Source organism: Cynocephalus volans, chromosome 8 (assembly GCF_027409185.1).
Source record: "Cynocephalus volans isolate mCynVol1 chromosome 8, mCynVol1.pri, whole genome shotgun sequence".
Lineage (NCBI taxonomy): Eukaryota > Metazoa > Chordata > Mammalia > Dermoptera > Cynocephalidae > Cynocephalus > Cynocephalus volans.
The window spans coordinates 81,266,742-81,286,341 of NC_084467.1; the positions used below are offsets into that span (position 1 = coordinate 81,266,742).

A 19,600-nucleotide genomic window follows, 5' to 3' on the forward strand; every position below is an offset into this window, starting at 1 on the left:
ACTGCAGCACAGATGAGAAGTCAACTCAGAAGAAACACTCAAATCAATAACTATTTACTGAGTGGCCTGTACTGGTCCTGGGGAATTCAGAGATACAATGTACAATCTCTCTTTTTTAAGGAACTCAGCTAGTAGTAGCAGCTAACATTAATTGAACACTTACTATGTGCCAAGCCCTTTTGGGCTCCAGCACATGCATTGTCTCCAGTCCCACCAAAGAGCAGTTTGGTGATGAACAAGAAGCTTCTCCAATTTTGACCCACAAATAAACAATTCTATTTTAGAGAAATTAGTGAAGCAAATGAAAGGTTGTGGGATACGTTTAAAATAGCTACAGAGTGCCAGGGGCTGTGAGCCAGACCAAACAACACACCTTCCCACACACACCCCACTTGGGCCTGTGATTACTCAAATCCCAGCACTGGCCCAGGGAGCTGCCCACCAGGAATATCCCTCTAAAAAGCACAACTAGAAGGCAGTTTGCCAGAAAAGGGCAGAATTGGACCTGACTTTAGCCTTTGAGTTGACTGACTTAACTGGGGGGAGATGCATGAAGTTTTTCTTTAAATTTGTGCTTAACATCATGACTCTCCTCTCTGGTTTTCCACCACCTTACCTGGCAGTTTGCTTTTGCAGTTGTGGCAATAGCTCAGCTGGGCTGAGGGGGTGAGGGAGAAGGATGTGGCTCAGAGACTCCTCTAGGACAAGCAGCCGAAGCCTGACCATGGGTTTATGTGGTGGTTAAGAAGCTTCAGAGATGAACATTTATTCATATACCAAAGATTTTTTAACTCTCTTTATAAAAAACAAAATGTGGTTGGTCCAATCCTGTGCTCCAGTGACAGAAGCTGGACCTCAAGACATACAAAACAGAAGGGACAATGCAGGCCAGTGGGGAATAAGATGTCTCTTCCACCGTCAGGGAAGATTCATCCTGGTTGGGACTAGGCAGGTCCACACACAATTGTGCCTTGAATGGAAGAGTATGGCAAGCACCAAGGAGAGGCATCTGGTCCAGTCCTGGGATGGGAAGAGCAGAGGTGACACCAGAGACCAGGAGAGCCTCTGCTGGAGAGGAAGAAAAGCCCCGTGGTGGGGAGAAGAGACGAGGTTTAGGGAATGGTGACTTGACTGCCTGTTCTGCTCTGGCCCACTGTGGAGGGCTGTGCACAATGACTGCCTGTCTCTGCCCCCACCCCCCCACCCCCTTGAAGCAGAGGCAGGGAACAGTTAGGAGCTCCCAGGTGCATCTCAACTGCCACAGCATCGCTCAGCCTTGGAGTCTCTCATGTATGGAGTATGCATTTCCTTTAAAAAAAAAAAAAATCAGAGAAACATTTTTAAAGTTAACTAGTTTCTTTCCACCTAACCCTGCTCTCTCCTCTTACTGAGGACAGCCTCAGAGAAGACCCTATAGTGGCCAGCCCTGGGCAACAAGGAAATGAGGACACGGTGCTTTCTGATCTTACTGTGGACACAGCAGCAGCTACCTTCTGAGTCAATTCATTAGGATTTAAAAAGGTTCTCTGGGCCTAACTCCCCCCCTCCCCCCAACACACAGCCCTCCACTGGTTTAAGATGCTGCATTTCCAGACATTCTTGGTAAAACCCGGAGTGCAGGAGAGATGTAGCTATAGACCCAATCAGGTGACACTAGCACCTATTGAGTAGGTCATAGGACAGGAGAATGGGGTATAGTACGTAAGAGTTGTGGTAGGGTTATGAGCCTCGCCTTGGTACACAGGATGGTGATTTTGGATGGGCAGGGAGGGGGAAGGGATAGGAGAGAGGTCCCTCCCATAAGTTGGATGTAATCTCTCAATTCCCACAGCATTGCATGTGTACCCCTATATCTCTTATCCTACCTGTGAGGAGAGGAGCTGGTCTGGCTCATCTTTGCCTCAACAGTGCCTGGTCTATACCTTGTGCCAAAGCGGTATTCAGTATTAGAGGACTCGAGCTAGGCTGGCTGTATTGGAATTCTGGGTTTTCCACTAACATTTGTATGAGGGCACTTCAAAAAGTTTATGGAAAGAGTCGTATTTTTTAATTCTATTTTTCCACGAACCCCTTTGAAATACCCTATTTCACAGACTTCCCCGTTTGAATAGTGAAGAAACTGAGATAAAGTGACTTATTCAATTATTCATTCATTCAACAAATATTGAGAGCCAAGGCACATTTGTGCATACTGGGGATAGAGATAAAAATCTCTGCACTCATAAAGCTTGCATTCTAGTGTGAGGAGAAAAACAATAGACAAATGAAGACGTCAAATGTGCAGGACATCAGACTGTAATCAGTGCTATGGAGAAAAGTAAAGCTTGACTTCTCATAGGCTTTTTAAAAGGAAGAGTCTGAAAAGCACTCCTGTGCAGGTGATACTTGAGCAGAGGCCTGAAGGAGGTAGGAAGCCAGCCTCATGGTATCTGGCAGACGACCATTCCAGGAAGGGCAAGGCCCTGGCTGCGAGTCTGGTGTGTACAAGGAACAGCAAGGTGGCCATGAACTTCTGTGATTTATCCAGGTTTACTCAACACAGAGCTCGAGTTCCAGTCTAATGTCAGAATTCTACACCTATTTTTTTTTTTTAATTTCATGAGCACTGTAAGTTTTATAACTCTTCAGGATTTACTTTTTCCTCTTCTATATATCTTTATTTGAATATCTTTAATTTATAAGCCAACTCTAAGTTCGTAACATGCCTGTTTTTTGTTTGTTTTACCATTATAACCATTTTTAAGTGTATAATTCAGTGGCATTAAGCACAGTGTTGTGAAACCATCACCACTATCCATTTCCAGAACTTTTTCATCACTCCAAACAGAAGCTTTGTATAACCCCCATCCCCTGGTAACATCTGCTCAATTTTTCTCTATAAATTTGCCTATTCTAGGTATCTCATATAAGTGGAACCATTCTGTGTGTCTGATTTATTTCACTCAGCACAATGTTTCCAAGGTTAATCCATATTGTAGCATGTATTGGAATTTCATTCCTTCATATGGCTAAATAACATTCCATTATATGTACATACATTTTATTTACCCATTCATCTGTTGATAGTCATATGGGTTATTTCTACCTTTTGGTTATTGTGAATCACCAAACAATTGTGCACAAGTATCTGAGTCCCTGCTTTGAGTATATATCTAAAAATGGAACTGCTGGGCCATATGGTATTTCTATGGTTAACTGTTTTGAGGAACCACCAAACTGTTTTCCATAGTGGCTGCACCATTTTACATTCCCAGCAGCAATGCACAAGGGTTCCAATTTTTCTACACCCTTGTCAACCCTCGTTATTTTCCTTTCTTAACAGCTGTCCTAATAGGTGTGAAGTGGTGCTTTACTGTGGTTCAGTTTTTACTTTTATTCACTGACTACTAGAAATAGTCAAATTTGTGACTCATCTTCAATAGGTATATATATTTTTATGTTTGGCCTTAGTGGCTCTGTTGCTTGATCCACTTCTAAATTTGTAGCAGTGGTTCTCAACCAGGGGTGATTTTCATTCTCCATCCTCCCTGCTACTGACATTTGGCAATGTCTGGGGACATTTCGGGTTGTAGAACTGAAGGAGGGCATCTATTGGCATCTGGTGGGTATAGGCCAGGATGCTGTTAAATATCCTATAACGCACAGGATAGCCTCCTATAACAAAAAATTATTCAGCCCCAAATATCAATGGTGTCAAGATGGAGAAACCTGGATTATAGTTACCTTGTCATATTTCATATATCTTCATAAAATGCCATAAATCCTTTTGGAAAAAAAGCATAATATATAGTGAACTATTACTTCTGAACTAAATGACATTAACATTGTGATAAGATGAAGCCATAACTTTCCTTTTACAATAGCCTCCATATGCATATCCAAGCTCTATATATTTGAATGTATTTATTAAATTTGTTGCTAATTTAATAACCTAAAGTAGAATTTGAGATGAAAATATTGCCATCGATATCTTCACAAAATTACCGTTTTCCTGAAGGAAACAAATCTAGACATCTGGCCTTTCATTAAACTGAAAAATATTTACTGATTTCACATCACGTACCTGACTCGCTGTTTGGCACTAAATATACATGTGTGAACCAGATGGATGTAGTCCCTGTACCCATGAAGCACAAACCTCAGTAATGATAATTTCATATAAGGCCAAGCATTCTTTAACAATGTTTTGATGTCCCTTCTCTTTTAATGTTGAATAGTTTAAGGAAACAGAAATTCTTATAAAATGGAAAACTTTAATTGTTTAAAGCAAAGGCACAAGTAAACATTTCAGGTTATCATACAATGTTACAATTAAAAAATTCCGACAGTAAAATGAAATACATTATAACTTTGCATCTCTGTAGTATATGGAATGTATTATTCTGTCATCTCTTCTCTGGAGTGAAAACAAGGGATAGGTATATTAATGGATGTGATGTAAAAATTTGAGATTATAAATAGCATTCACTCCACCTTTAACCAGAAATTTAAAATTCAATAGAATTAAAACTAATTGATTTAAAAACTTACTGTTTTGTTAATGATAGAGCAGCAGTAACTTTCAAGCTAACTCATTGTTTTGAAAAGTAGATCACTGATTTCATGAAATGTTAGTTGTCAATGTCTGGTATTATACAATAATCAAACTGGTCACAAAACAGCTTTACCAAGACACAACTCATAAACTTACTTTAATTCTGAATATTACAGTGCATTATGTAAAAGATAAATGAGAATGAGGAACCAAATGATTTCTTATGGATGTCAGAAATAATATACTTAAAAATGTCTAGACCTTATTTTCAATCAAAGGCACTATCTGGAGATTAACAAGCTGCATCATGTTCAAAACTGAGAAAAAGTTTTTTTCTTCCAAAATAACTGGCCAGTAAGTTTGCATGTGATGTCTGAATTAGTCAGCAAACACTGACTGCCTATTATCTAGGCAAAAAAAAAAAAAAAGGAAAAGAAAAAAAATTGTGTATATTTACATCTATGACTTCCTTTTTCAGGAAGAAAAAGTTTACTATTAATTTTTTAAAAGGCTGAAGAATTTTCTTGCTCTAAAAGATCTGTTTGATTACCTCAGTGCAATTTCCATTTTATTCAGATCACCTCTAGTTTATACTCTTAGCATTTCAATCCAGGATAGCAATGGCACCAGGAAGGTAACTATCCCAAGGGAGCTAGTTTTCCTATTGTGAGTCATTTCATTCATACATACTCTTCCCCCCACCCCACCAAATATTCCTGAATTCTAAGTGCTTAATTGAATAACATTTAAATGACACAAAAATATCAGTATTAAATAAAATCTATCAAGAGAACATTGTCCAAGACCTCAAAGTCTTGAACAACATACTTATATTAATTTGAATGAAATGGAATCAAATCAGGGCATAGTATTCTATTGCATCCTAAACGCCAGGAAAATTTTTAAACTCTTTGAAAGTGTGTTTGAATCAAAGACCTTGAGTGAGAAGAATGCTGTTTCTAGTTTTCCCTTAACCAAATTACAAGCATTATCAATGGATAACACTTAATTCCTAACCAGAAACCGTTCTTAAAAAATTCTCTAAGAATATCTTTCCAAGTTTAGAATTCAAGCATGATTCTAGAAAGATGTTCTTATAATTAAGTCAAATTATAACATTTACTCAATGAAGCATATCCTAAAGGTCAATGATGCATGCTTTAAAGAACAGTGCTAGGATTCTGGAATTCTTTCCTTTCCTTCTCCTCCAAAGGTACACGTATCCTTCCAAATTTTCTATGGAATCAAAAGACTTCATCATATAAAATAACTACGACACTTTCCATTTTGAATAGTTCTGAGCATAAGATCCACCAGGAAATTTTACATCTTCAAATCATTAGCTCAACAGCAAAAGCATATGATTTCATCTTCTATTGAGCCAAACTGAAGAAGTAAACCTACATTTTAGAACTTCTAGATCAAGGGTTAGCAAACACATTCTGTAAAGGGCCAGACAGTAAATATTTTAGGCTATGTGAGTCATATGGTTTCTATCACAACTACTCAACTCTGCATTGTAGCACAAAGCAGCGACAGACAACATGTAACTGGATAAGCACGGGTATGCTTCAGTAAAACTTTATTTAAAGACACTGAACTTTGAATTTCATATAATTTTCCTGTGACACAAAATATTATTCTTTTGAATTTTTCCCCCAACTATTTCAAAAAGTAAAAACCAGGCAGCTGACTAGAACTAACTTGTGGGCTGCAGTTTGCTGACCCCTGGTCTAGATCACTGAGATTTCTTGAAGTGGTGCTAAAAGCAGTAATGTGGTCATGAATCATCTCACTTCACTTAGGCACTGGAAGCCTTCTGGCTGACAGTACAGAACCCCAAAAGAGAATTCCAAAGCACCAGGTGATTCTAAGTGTAGTATCTACCCTCATAAACTGTGTAGAGCTTAAGAGTGTTGATCCTCATCCATCTATCTGACTATCTATTTATCTCTATATATATATATTCAGGAAACATATTTAAATCAAATTTATTTAAATCACATTGTCAGAAAAGCAGGAAATTGAGAAATTCATTAGCCGAATCTTTTCAAAAGCTTTAGTGTCAGAGAGGCCCGGATTAAAATCCTGGCTCTGCTACTTACTAGCTTGTGACCACAAGTAACTTACTTAAACACTAGAACTTAGCCTGGTGCTACAGACACAGGGCATGTTTTCAGTATGATTTCTCAGACAATCAAATAGCTACAATGGTTTTGCTGAAAAAGCCTAGTTCACAGTGTACCATAAAGCTTAACTCCTGGTTTTAGACAGAAAACTATTTTCATTTCTTCTATACCATTCCATCATAATTTTTTTTCTGCATGCAACATACTGTGCAAAACTGTACCTCCATACATACTGAATTCTACTTTCTTTTTACCCTCCAAGGCTATTTTTTTCACAGGCTGCTAACAAAAATGAGAGTGAAAAGTATCCATTGAATACATTCCTGTTGTCTTTCCATAGTATAAGTGTAATTTGGGTATTCCCTCCAATGATAGGCATTCGGTTTTCTAGGGAAAAAAATCTAAATGATAAAAAAAAAAAGAGAATTTGTAGGAAAGGATTCTTATGGCTTTATCTATAGATTAAAGACTCTGAAGATAATGTTCATAGATTATTTGCAGATATAATTTCTATGTATCTTGGACCTTGGCCCATTGCTTAAATTATATTAAGTAGAATATTAGCACTAAGTAGTATGTGCTAGAACCTCTTTAATCATGAAAAATTTATTAGTTACATACACACAAAGTAAAAGATTTCACCAATAGTGTCTATGAACAGGCATCAGTTATGAATCTGCTAGTGTTGAATGCTAAGCAAAATACTAAAACTATTGAAATATTAGTGTTTGGTTTTACATTTCAATTTTCCTTCAACCTATTATTTACAGAAGTCCTGTTAGAATGCTGAAAACAGTCATTTTGCAGCATGTATGGTTCCTCATATAAAATGATGTTCAGTGTTGGGTAATGCAGATTTATAAATATGTACAAATAAACACTATACTGGTAGTTAACGTACTACTCTGACCAGTAACCAACAAATGGAAGCATCATATGTACAGAATTAGAAATGAAAACAAAACTTAAAACTCTCAAAAAAGCCATTAATTTGTGTTTAAAAAATTATACAGAAAAAAGGCTTTGTGTTTGGGAACTTTCAGTGGCCCACTAATAAAATGGTACTTTTAATTTTAAAAAATCCCCAAAACACAAAAACACAAGGTAATCGATGTACATCTTGGTCAAATAACAGCCACCTTGAAAATAAACTGAAAACATAAATATACAATTTGTTCACTGAGCATAAAATATTGCACAAGAACAGTTTTGTCTGAAGAAAACTCAACTTTCCACAGTTTTCAACTTCAAAATGGTTCTCCCATATAGATATGGTTGCATTTTTTAAACAAGAAATATTAATATTCAGTAATACTGTTAGAACCTTATTATACCCATTAACCATATTCCAATCTACTTTCTGGCAACAGTTAAGTCAGTGGTGAAGATCTGGCAAAGATAAAAAGGCAGATAGGATTGTAAAAAATATATATGTACATATGAAACAGATATATTTCAAAAATCCCTAATCATATGATAACTGATCCCTTAAAGAAATCCACAGCCTAGGTCACAGTGACGGTCAGACAGTGGTTGAGTACGATGCTTTTCTTCTTGGGGGCTGCTCCTTTTGAACCACTTGATCACTCTCTCTGGTCTCCAACACACTGTCTTCTGTTTCACTCTCACTACCACCTGCCACAGTAGGGTCCAAAGACATCGGGACAGATTTTCTGTGCAAAGGAAAACCAACGCCACTTTCCTGTAAGGAATTATCTATAAAATCTTCATCGGAGGAATGGAATGATTCATCATCTCCTATTAAATGGTTGACAATGTGGATTCCATCAAAAGGAGGTTGGCCTGAGAAGCTCCTCTGGCCTTTTAGGCACCTGAGCTGTTAAAACAAAATCCAAGTTAATATTCTCAAATGGGGAAACACAAGCACACACATAACAAGAAAACAAATGTTTCATTTTTAAGAAAGAAGATACCGTGGTTTTTTTTTCTATTTATAGATATAACAACTACCAATTTCTGAGTGCCTTCCATGTGTTATACAATGGACACATAACTTTTTAAAACTGAATCATCACAACAGTCCTATGTGGTAGGGTTTTTTTATTTTTTTTATTTTGTCCATATACAATGTGGTTGATTATTGTGGCCCATTACCGAAACCTCCCGCCCTCCTCCCACCCAACACTGTCCTTTCTGTTTGCTTGTCGTATCAACTTCAAGGAATTGTAATTGTTATGTCTTCCCCCTCCCCCCTGGTTTTTTTGTGTGTGTGAATTTATTTATTTATTTTTAGCTCCCACCAATAAGTGAGAACATGTGGTATTTCTCTTTCTGTGCCTGACTTGTTTCACTTAATATAATTCTCTCTAGGTCCATCCATGTTGTTGCAAATGGCAGTATTTCATTCGTTTTTTATAGCTGAGTAGTATTCCATTGTGTAGATATGCCACATTTTCCGTATCCACTCATCTGATGATGGACATTTGGGCTGGTTCCAACTCTTGGCTATTGTAAAGAGTGCTGCGATGAACATTGGGGAACAGGTATACCTTCGACTTGATGATTTCCATTCCTCTGGGTATATTCCCAGCAGTGGGATAGCTGGGTCATATGGTAGATCTATCTGCAATTGTTTGAGGAACCTCCATACCATTTTCCATAGAGGCTGCACCATTTTGCAGTCCCCTATGTGGTAGGTTTTACAATGCTCATCTACAGATTAGGAAACGGAGACTCAGGTAGAGTAACTTGCTAAGGGCACATAACAGCAGAGTTTAGATTCAAACTGAATCTTCATTATACTAGAAATAATATAATGATAATATAACTTAAAGACCATACTCTTAAACTATCCCACACAATCTGAAGAGCATGTCTCTATAACTCTGAAAATTCACAAATGATAAGTCATTAAAATTTGCTAAGAGACTCCATCATGTTACAATGCCTCAAAGACCACTGTCATGGTTAGGGCAGGAATGCTTCTTCCTACTTATGATGTTTCCTTCTGTGTGTATGTGTGTGTGTGTGGGGGGGGTGCCAGTCATGTATAACATTTCTGCCTCCTCTCGCCTACTCCTCCCCAGAAAGAGGAGGAGCAACTTCTCTCACCAGGGAGTAGGCGACAAGAATTGCATGCATTGCTCAGCTCTTTTCCCTCTCCTTCCACCTTTGGGAACCAGGCTCTGTCTGCTCTTCTATCCCTAGAGTCTTACAGGTGCAGACCGTCATGGGCGGAGGGCTAAGGGGGTCAAATTCTATCTGTTACTGGTGGGCAAGTCCAACGAATTCTAGAGTTTAGTATTGAAAAACTGTTGTCACATCGAAATCTAAACCACATTCTCCAAAACAAGTTTTTATCAGGATTAAAGGTGATTTCTTTTCATCATCTGCCACTTCTTTGCCTAAGTTCCCTTAAACCACTAAACCCACCATCACAGATACCACTTTCATTAACAAATAATTTACATACCAGCCCTGTCCTCAAGAGTTTATGTTTTAAATATAAAGTTTAATTTTGATATTCTATCACTTGTTTTATTTTCCCCATACACCATGAATTTTCTCTTACAATAGAGCAGAAGAGTTAAAAAAAAAAAAAAAAAAAGAAAGAAAAAAAAAGAACCAAAACAACAACAAAAACCAATAATATCTACCAAATACCAACCCTGACAATTAAGAATCTTGTTAAAATATACTACCCCATGTCTCCTACCCTTACCGTTACTATCAACCATCATCCTTGTTTCTCAGGGACAAACTTTCAAGTCCTGAGATAAAGGCATATGAAACATTCAGGAAATATTACATATACTTTCAAAACTAACGGTTCTTAAAGTAAAGGCATTACAGCCTTGCCATAATACCTCTCAGCTTTCCTGACAGACTTCCAGGAAGAAGTGAAGAAACCCTGGCACTTCCCTGCTTGTATGTGACAACAGGAAACAAGAGGGATGCTGGGTCTCAGTACAGTGATGTCTGGCCCAGGCAGACTTAGAACTATAAAGAAATTCCTGTGCCCTAGACCAAGAGAACAAAATTATATAGGCACCATGTAATTTAAATAATATCTTTCTTTGTGGCAGAACAGAAGGGATCTAAACTTGGGGTTGAATCTTTAGGAAAAGGGCACAGAGTGCCACAAAGACCTCCCCAAGGTTGTGATACTCAATGCATCATTACAACTGCTACACTCTGATGCAACATCCTATCACCATATTGCAACACATGATTTATAGCTCCAAGTGTTAAATTAAGACAGTTAATCTCTTCCTTTCTTTTTTCCTCAGACCCTTTTGAAGAAATAATTTGGAGCACATGTCTTCCTTCTTCCTGGCTGTTATAAAGGAGGAGTACGACAGAAGAACCACAACTTCCCAATTGTTTGGAAAGCTGTGGCTTTTCTTTGCTCCAACAAAATTTATTGCAGTTAAAATACTGCAGCCTCATATCAGATGTAATTATAGAAAATTAACTATAGGTTGAGGGGTCATTTTCCTCAACATCAAAGGAGATACTTAATGCCTCTTTATTTTTAGACTGCTAACATAGAATAGCAAAAGCAGAGGAATTTTTTGATGGAGAGAAGAAAAAGGTGAAAGTAAGGGATTATCTGGCAAAACTGAAGCTACACCTTAACTATCCCTTGGACTTAGGAGTATGCACATTGGTTCTGATGAGGGAGGAGGCCTGTATAGGCTCTGGAAGTGGGTTTTTGTGAAAGGAATTCCAGGGTACTGAGTACCCAGAGTACACTCTAGAAGGGGTTGCATAAGCTTCAGGTGGGCATGTCCTCTGGGAGTCCTCATCCTGTGGAGTGGGATTTGGCTGGAAGGCAGCCAAAGCTGGGCTCTCTAAAGTGTCAGAGTCTTGGCTGCCTGGATATAAATGCTGCACTGCTTATCGTTATTACACCAGACTTTCAGGAGCTGATTATATTTAAACAACAACAAAAAGCAGACAATTAACCTTCCCAACCCCCCTTCCCTCCAGAAAAAATAACAACAAACAAATTTCATGGGTATTATCGGTAGCAAACTTAGATTAGCATATTTAAAAATATGACCCACTAATCATCTGCATCGGGGTACTGAGGATACCTGTTAAATATGTAAAATCCCTCCCCAGATCTAAATCCTGAGAGTGAAACCACAGAATCAACATTTTTTTACAAGTCTTCTAAAGTTGGAGAATCACTGCGGTAGAACTTCTGTTCAAACCAAATGGGGCTGAGCCAGAAAGGAATTGATTTAGCTGAAATAGAATTCTTAATTATTTAGGACAAAAGTGCTTCTGCATTATGAACATCTGCCTTGTGTGCGTCTGGTATATACAAATAGACACATCTTTCCAGTAGTATATAACCAAGCTGTTCTGGGCCAACTCCACCATCTGGTGGTTGACACAACAAACACTCTGTTTAAACAAAGTCTTTATCTGGAAATTCCTCCTGGTATAAATGTAGGGTCTAGGAATGCATATGCTTTTGAAGCTCATTGCCTTTACTAATTTTTGGATAAATAATATAGGAATACCTTCATGATACTGAGCAACAACAAAAATTCTTTCATTGTGAAATACCAGTAACACATTCATATCACTGAAAAAAAAAATGTTTCCAGGTAAAATTAGATATAGGTTTTAAAGTCACTGAATGTGCGTGTAAGTACTTTTGAGATTCACCAAGGAAAAAGAGGCACCAGGACTCTCTGGAATTATAAGGGACACTTTTCTGGTTAATCTTGGGATTCCCCAAAGAAGGGTCTCAGCTACATCATCCTGCTATGAAGGTCACAGTCAATAGGTCCTGCCGAAGGATTCAGAACTTACAAGCATTTTAGTTCTCCAGTCTTAAAGTTTGACGAGAGAGTCAAATATTATGAGAGATTTGAGGATAGCATCTAGGAGAAGACCAAAAAAAAAAGGCAACTAGGAGGGAAGAGACTATCTGGGAGAAGAAAACTTTTAAAAAATCATTTATTCCCTCTGAAGACACTTCATCTATGCAAAAGAAACAACAGGATGCTCTAAAAAAAAGAAGTCTTAGACATAAAATTCTCTAACCTGAAAGACACAAGCTTTGTGATTGAAAAGGCCTATCAAGTGTCAAGGACAATGGATAAAAGTGGACCTATACCATGGTACGTCACAGTGAAATTTCAGGACACTGGAAACAAAGAAAAGACAGAGCTTCCAGCCAAAAACAAAAACATGTTTTATACACAAGATTGAGAATCAGAATAGCATCAGTCTTCTCAATTGCAAAAGACAATGGAGCAGTGCCTTTAAAAATCTGAGAAAAAATGATGTCTAACCTACATTTAAAAAATTTATAGTTATTTTTTCAATTTTTTCAATATCCACCCAAACTATCAAATAAGTGTGAGGCTAAAATAAGAATTAAAAGCTGCAAGGACTTTTTTAAAAAGGCTCTTTTGGGTCAATCATGAGACTTGAGAATCTGATAAAACCTTTTTATGGTTTATCTCCCATAAACCATTTTTTCAGCAGGTAGTTAATATTCTTCACCCAAAATGAAGTACACCAAGAATGAAAAAGACATCTTTTGTCTTTGATTGAGGAAAGAATAAGTCCAGCACAAAAATGGGCTAAAGGAATCCCTAGGATGATGAAAAATGCCCCAAAGATGATAGCTGTGTAGAGGCCTAGAGGTATCCAGTCCTGAAGAATATTGGAGCAGGTGAAAGGAAAGATTTCTTCAAGAAGATGAAACTAATAGAACATCTAAATTGTTTGAACAGAGGAGATTAACATATAAGAAGAGATCTACATGGAACTAGAGGAGTTACACATAAGAGAACACACCAAGCAAATGAAAAAACTAAGACAATCATTTGAGTAAAATATAAGCAGGCAAAACAATCACATTAAGACACTGTTTCCATGCAACTGAATGCTATTTAGCAATAAAAAGGAATAAAGTCCTAATGATGCATGGAAGAACCTCAAAAACATTAAGCTGAGTGAAAGAAGCTAGATACAAAAGACTATATATTGTATGATTCTATTTATATGAAAAAAAAAGTTGTTTAGTGGCTGCCTAGAACTGGAGTAGAGGGGAGAAGAAAGGGAATGACTGCAAATAGTTATGATGTTTCTTTCTGAGGTGATAAAAATATTTTAAAATTGATTGTGATTATGGCTGTACAACTTTGTAAATATATAAAAAGCTATTGAATTTTATACTTAAAATGGAAAACTTTATGACACATAAATTGTCTCTCTGCTCAACATCACTAATCGTCAGGGAAATGCAAATCAAAACCACAATGAGATATCACCTCATTCCAGTTAAAATGGCTATTCTAAAAAGACAAAAGATAACAAATACTGACAAGAATGCAAAGAAAAGGTAACTCTTATACTACACTGCTGGTGGGAATGTAAATTAGTACAGTCATTATGGAAAACAGTATAAAGATTCCTCCAAAAACTAAAATTAGAACTACCATATGATCCAACAATCCTATTGGTGGGTATTTGTTCATAGGAGGAAAAAAAAAAAAAAAAAAAGAACCATACCAAAGAGATATCTTTACTCCCTTGTTTACTGCAGCACTATTCACAATAGCCAAGATATAAAGTCAACCTAGGTGTCCATCCACAGATGAATGGATAAAGAAAATGTGGAATGGAATACTACTTAGCCATAAAGAAGAATGAAATCCTGTCATTTGTGGCAACATGAATGAGCCTGGAAGGTATTAGGTTAAATGAAATAAGTCAGGCACAGAAAGATAAATACTTCATGTCCTCACTCACATGTGGAAGCTAAAGAAGAAAAAAGGTTGAGCTTATAGAAGTAAAAGAACTATGGTTACTGGAGGCTGGAAAGGGGAGAAGAGAGTGGTGACAGAGAGAGGTTGGTTAACAGATACAAAAACATAGCTAGGGAAGACAAATTCTAGTAGTCTACAGCAGTGCTAGGCATCTATAATTAATAATAATTTATGGTATATTCTCAATTGGCTAGAGGAGAGGAGCACAAATGCTTTCATCACAAAGAAATGATACATTTTTTTGATGACAAATATGCTAATTACCCCTATTTGATCATCATAGGCTGTACAGATGTATTGAAATACAACGGTGTACCTTGTAAATAGGTACAATCAATACATGTCAAATAAAAAATAAAATAATCGTATCTCAATGAAGCTGTTTTTAAAAAGTGCAGCCACAAAAACAACCAAAAAAACAAACTCCATTATTTTCTAACTTCCCTGTTAAGACCACCTTCAAAATTTGTAAAAAGTAAAACTTCCCAGGCCTGTCTTCGGTCTCTACTCCAAAGGAGAGGCCTGAGAAGAGGTATACTCTTCTATATATGTGCGCTTGCTGTTCCACTATGAATGACATTTATATAGTCCTAATGATGTAAATGCAAAATAATGTAGGTCCTGAATACTAGTCTAAGAAAAATCATTACATTATATTAGAATAGAGGGATGAAAAGTTTGCGTGTTTGCCTAAAACTGAAAAATCAAGAACTAGCACTTAAAAAAATGACCTGCAAACAACAACAAAAGGCAAGTAGGAGACTTTTTATAAAAGCCTTTTAATTATTCTTTGACTCTTTAAATTATATATATGATAAATGTAAACATTTAAAAATTAAAAATTCTTTAGAAGAAAGAAAATATATGCTTCCTCTGAAAAAGGCATGTAAGTTTAAACTGGGAAATCCTTCCTGTTTCTCCAGTCCCACTCCCTATGGGTAGCCACTATTGAGATTTTGGTGTTACCAATACTAATTTTTAATTTCTTTGTGTTAAATGTGATACAGACCAGTCAGCCTTCCAATTTTCTGCTTTTTAAGATCAGCCTGTCTAATTACTCATCAATATCAAAGACTGATGCTAAATAATAATCAATTATTGTCCCAAAATTATTAATAATTTCATATACTTCTTTTTCTGTAGGTATTTCCACAGAGAAGTCAACAGCATGAGAAATTACTGAGAGTGACGTCATCAAGATGGTAGATAGCCAATATCAAGAGGTAGCCAATTGACAGCTATTGAAAAGCAAAGACTGCCCACCTAGGGAGGTGAAGAGGAGGAGAGTCCCTCAGAGTTCATGAAGGTGAAAGAGGCCACGGTAAGAGGGTTTAGGGACAGAGCCTATCATTCTGGCCTCTGGCTGCTTCCAAGCCAGCCTGCTACAGAAGTGAAGAGTAGCTGCTACCCACAGATTGAAGCTGGACAAACATGCAGCAGCACCCTTGGCATATACCTTCTTGGAGTCTGCAGGGGAGATGAGAGCTTCAGAGTGCACTATACCAGCCCACAGGCCATAAAGACAACTGGCAGGACTTCCCTGGGCCTGCACAGGAGCAAGCTACAGCAGCTGACTGGAGAAAGGAGACACCCAGAGGCGGGTGAGATATTGTGGGGGACACATTCATGGCCTGCCCCACGGGAAGCAAATGGAGTGCAGGGGAAAGGCTGTCCCGCTAGGGGAACACTGGGAACAGTTTGGGCAGCTGGTCTCTGTGGAAATTGGTCAGGGCAATAAAACTGCAGGGGGCACAATCTGCAGGAGAGACTCAGCCCCAGCCAGAATTTCCACACAGCCCAGACCCAGAAGTTATTAATGATCTACACAAAAACCCTTCCCCAGAGAAGCAGCAGCAAAGCAGCAATTTAGCTCAACCACAGAGTTCAAGTTCTGGTCCCCACAAGAAGTTCCCCCAACTCAGAAACTACCCACAGGACAGCACAATAGTTCCAGTGCAGAGTCTAAGTGGTGGTGGTAGCTATTAATCTACCACAGAACAGAGACAAAGCTCTGATGTTAGCCAGTAAAGGTCTAACACAACCAAAGAACACCTATATTTGAGGTACCAGTCTCCTCAAATGCCTGGGCATCAGCATAAAGACACAAAGACTGAGAAAGAAGAGAGAAATATGTTGCCACCAAAGGAAACAAAGCATGAGCAATGTACACAGAGGAAAAAAATCTATGAAATCAGAGGCAGATCTATGAAATGTCTGACAGAGAATTCAGAATAATCCTCTTAAGGATATTCAGGGAGTCATAAGAAAATACAGATAGAAAATTAAAGGATATCTGCAAAAAAATTCAGGAGCTGAATGAGAAATTTGACAAAAAAATCAATTAAAAAAATAGAAATTCTAGAAATAAAGAATACATTATCTGAACTGAAAAACTCAATAGAAACCTCCAATGGCAGATTTAATCAAACAGAAGAAAGAATAGGTGAGCTCAAAGACAAAACATAAAATTATCCAGAGGAACAGAAAAAATGAAACAAATACAACAAATATGGGACTCCCTCAAATGAAATAACCTCCACATAATTGGCATACTCAAAGGAAAAGAAAAAGAAAAAGTCATATTCAAGAAAAATAATGACTGAAAATTTCCCGAGTATGGAGAAAGATGACAATATCCAGATACAGGAAGCTCAGAGGTCACTAATCAAATTCAATCCAAAGAGGAACATCCCACAAGGCACATCATAATCAAATTATTAAAAACCAAAGAGAGAGAGAATACTGAAAGCAGCAAGAGAAAAGAAACACATAACACTCCATAGAACCCCAATACATCTCTCATCAGATTTCTCAGTAGAAACTGTACAGGCCAGAAGAGAATGGGATGATATATTCAAAGTGCTGAAGGAAAAAGACTGTCAGTTAAGGATTCAGTAACCAGCAAAACTAACCTTCAAATATGAAGGAGAAATAAAGTCTTTCCCTGACAAACAAAAGCTAAGGGAATTTATCAATACTAGACCTGCCTTACAAGAAATGCTAAAGGGAGCTCTTCAATCTGAAAGAAAACATCTGAAGGTATATAACTCACTAGTAAAGAAAATACACAGACAACCTCAGAATACTCCAATGTTGTAAGGATGGTAAATAAACCACTTACATTAGTATAAAGTCTAAAGGACAGACCTAACAAGACAATAACATATACAACAACCAAAGAAGAGATAGGCAATATTAAAAGATGTTACTTGAAATAATAAAATAGCAAAAAGTGGGGGAATAACACCAAAATGTAGAGTTGGCTTTAGTTTTTTCTTTTTTCTTGGATATAAAAGTTAAGTTGTTGTTAGTCTAAAATAAATTGTTGTACCTATAACATGTTTTTTGTAAGCCTCGTGGTAACTGTAACACAAAAACTAATGAGACATACTAATCCACAGAGTGGCTGAGTGGATTATAAAACAAGAACCAACAATATGTTGCCTACAAGAAACTCAGTTAACTGACAAAGACACACACCATGGATGAAAGTGAAGGGATGGAGAAAGATATTTCATGCAAATAGGAACCAAAAAAAGAGCAAGAGTAGCTATACTTACATCAGATAAAACAGACTTCAAGCCAAGGAAAGTAAAAAAACATAAGAAAGGTCATCATATAATGATAAAGGGATCAGTTCAACAGGCAGATGTAACAACTCTTAGTAAATTAAACAAAAAAAAAAAGGACAACAATTCTAAAGACATATGCACTCAACTCCAGAGCACCCAGTTATATAAAGCAGTTACTACTGGACATAACAGGAGAGATAGACTCCAACACAATAATAGCTGGGGATTTTAATACCCAATTTTCAGCAAAGGATAGATCATCCAGACAGATAATTAACCAGGAAACATTAGAATTAATTTCCACTATAGGCTGACTTGACCTAACAAACATTTATAGAACATTTCAGCCAACAGCTGCAGAATACACATTTTTCTCAGCAGCACATGGAACATCTCTAGAATAGACCAGATGTTAGGGCACAAAATGAGTCTCAACAAATTTAAAAGAATCGAAATCATATCAATTACCTTGTCCAACCACAATGGAATAAAAAAAGAAATCAACAACAAAAGGGACACTAGACACCATACCAGGAAATTAAACAATATGCTCCTAAACAACGAATGGGTCAAAGAAGAAATCAATAAGGAAATTAAAAAATTCCTGGAGATGAATAAGAAAACAACATACCAGAACCTATGGGATACAGCAAAAGCAGTTCTAAGAGGGAAACTTATAATAATAAATGACTACATCAAAAAAGAAAAAAGCCTCCAAATAACCTAACGTTACACCTCAAGAAGCTGGAAAACAAGAATAAAAATCCAAAATCAGTAGAAAGAGAGAAATAACAAACATCAGAGCAGAAATAAGTGAATTAGAGATTTAAAGAACAATACAAAAGATTGATGAAACAGTTGGTTTTTCAAAAAGATAAAATTGATAAACCTTAGCTAGATTAATGAAGAAACAAAGAGAAGACTCAAATAAAATCAGAAATGAAAAAGGAGACAATACAACTGACACCACAGAAATACAAAGGATCATAAGAGACTACTATGAACAACTATATGTGAGCAAACTGGAAAACCTAGAAGAAATGGATAAATTCCTGGATATACACACCTTACCAAAATCGAATCATGAAGAACTAGGAAACCCAAAGAAAACAATAATGAGTAATGAGATTGAAGCAAGTCTTCCAACAAAGAAAACTGCAAGACCAGATGGCTTCACTGCTGGATCCTACCAAAAAGAACTAATACCAATTCTTCACAAACTCTTCCAAAAAACTGAAGAGTAAGGAATACTTTTAAATTCATTCTATGAGGCCAGCATTACCCTCATACAAAACTGGAAAAAGACACAACAAAAAAAGAAAACTATAGACCAATATCTGTAATGAATACAGACACGAAGATCCTCAACAAAACACTAGCAAACACATCAAATGGATCATACACCATGATCAAGTGGGGTTCATCCCAGGGATGTTAAGATGGCTCGACATACAGAAATTTATAAACGTGATACATCACATCAACAGAATGAGGAAAAAAAACTGTTATGATCATTTCAATAGATGCAGAAAAAAGCATCTGACAAAATCCAACACCTGTTTCATGATAAAAACTCAAATTTCTCAGAAATAGAGAAATAGAAAA

The 19,600-nt window shown here is 37.0% G+C and overlaps 1 protein-coding gene across 6 annotated transcripts in view; it reads right to left on the reverse strand.

The window, feature by feature from the left end:
- Positions 1-4,985: 4,985 nt before the first annotated feature.
- EVI5 (ecotropic viral integration site 5) overlaps positions 4,986-19,600 on the reverse strand; it is a 233,956-nt gene continuing 219,341 nt past the window's right edge. For all 6 annotated transcript variants that reach the window (XM_063103863.1, XM_063103862.1, XM_063103859.1 and 3 more), the window contains one exon: positions 4,986-8,500. In XM_063103863.1, coding sequence (XP_062959933.1) covers positions 8,186-8,500 — 315 coding nt within the window. In that variant the 3' untranslated portion in view covers positions 4,986-8,185. The remainder of the gene's footprint in view (positions 8,501-19,600) is intronic.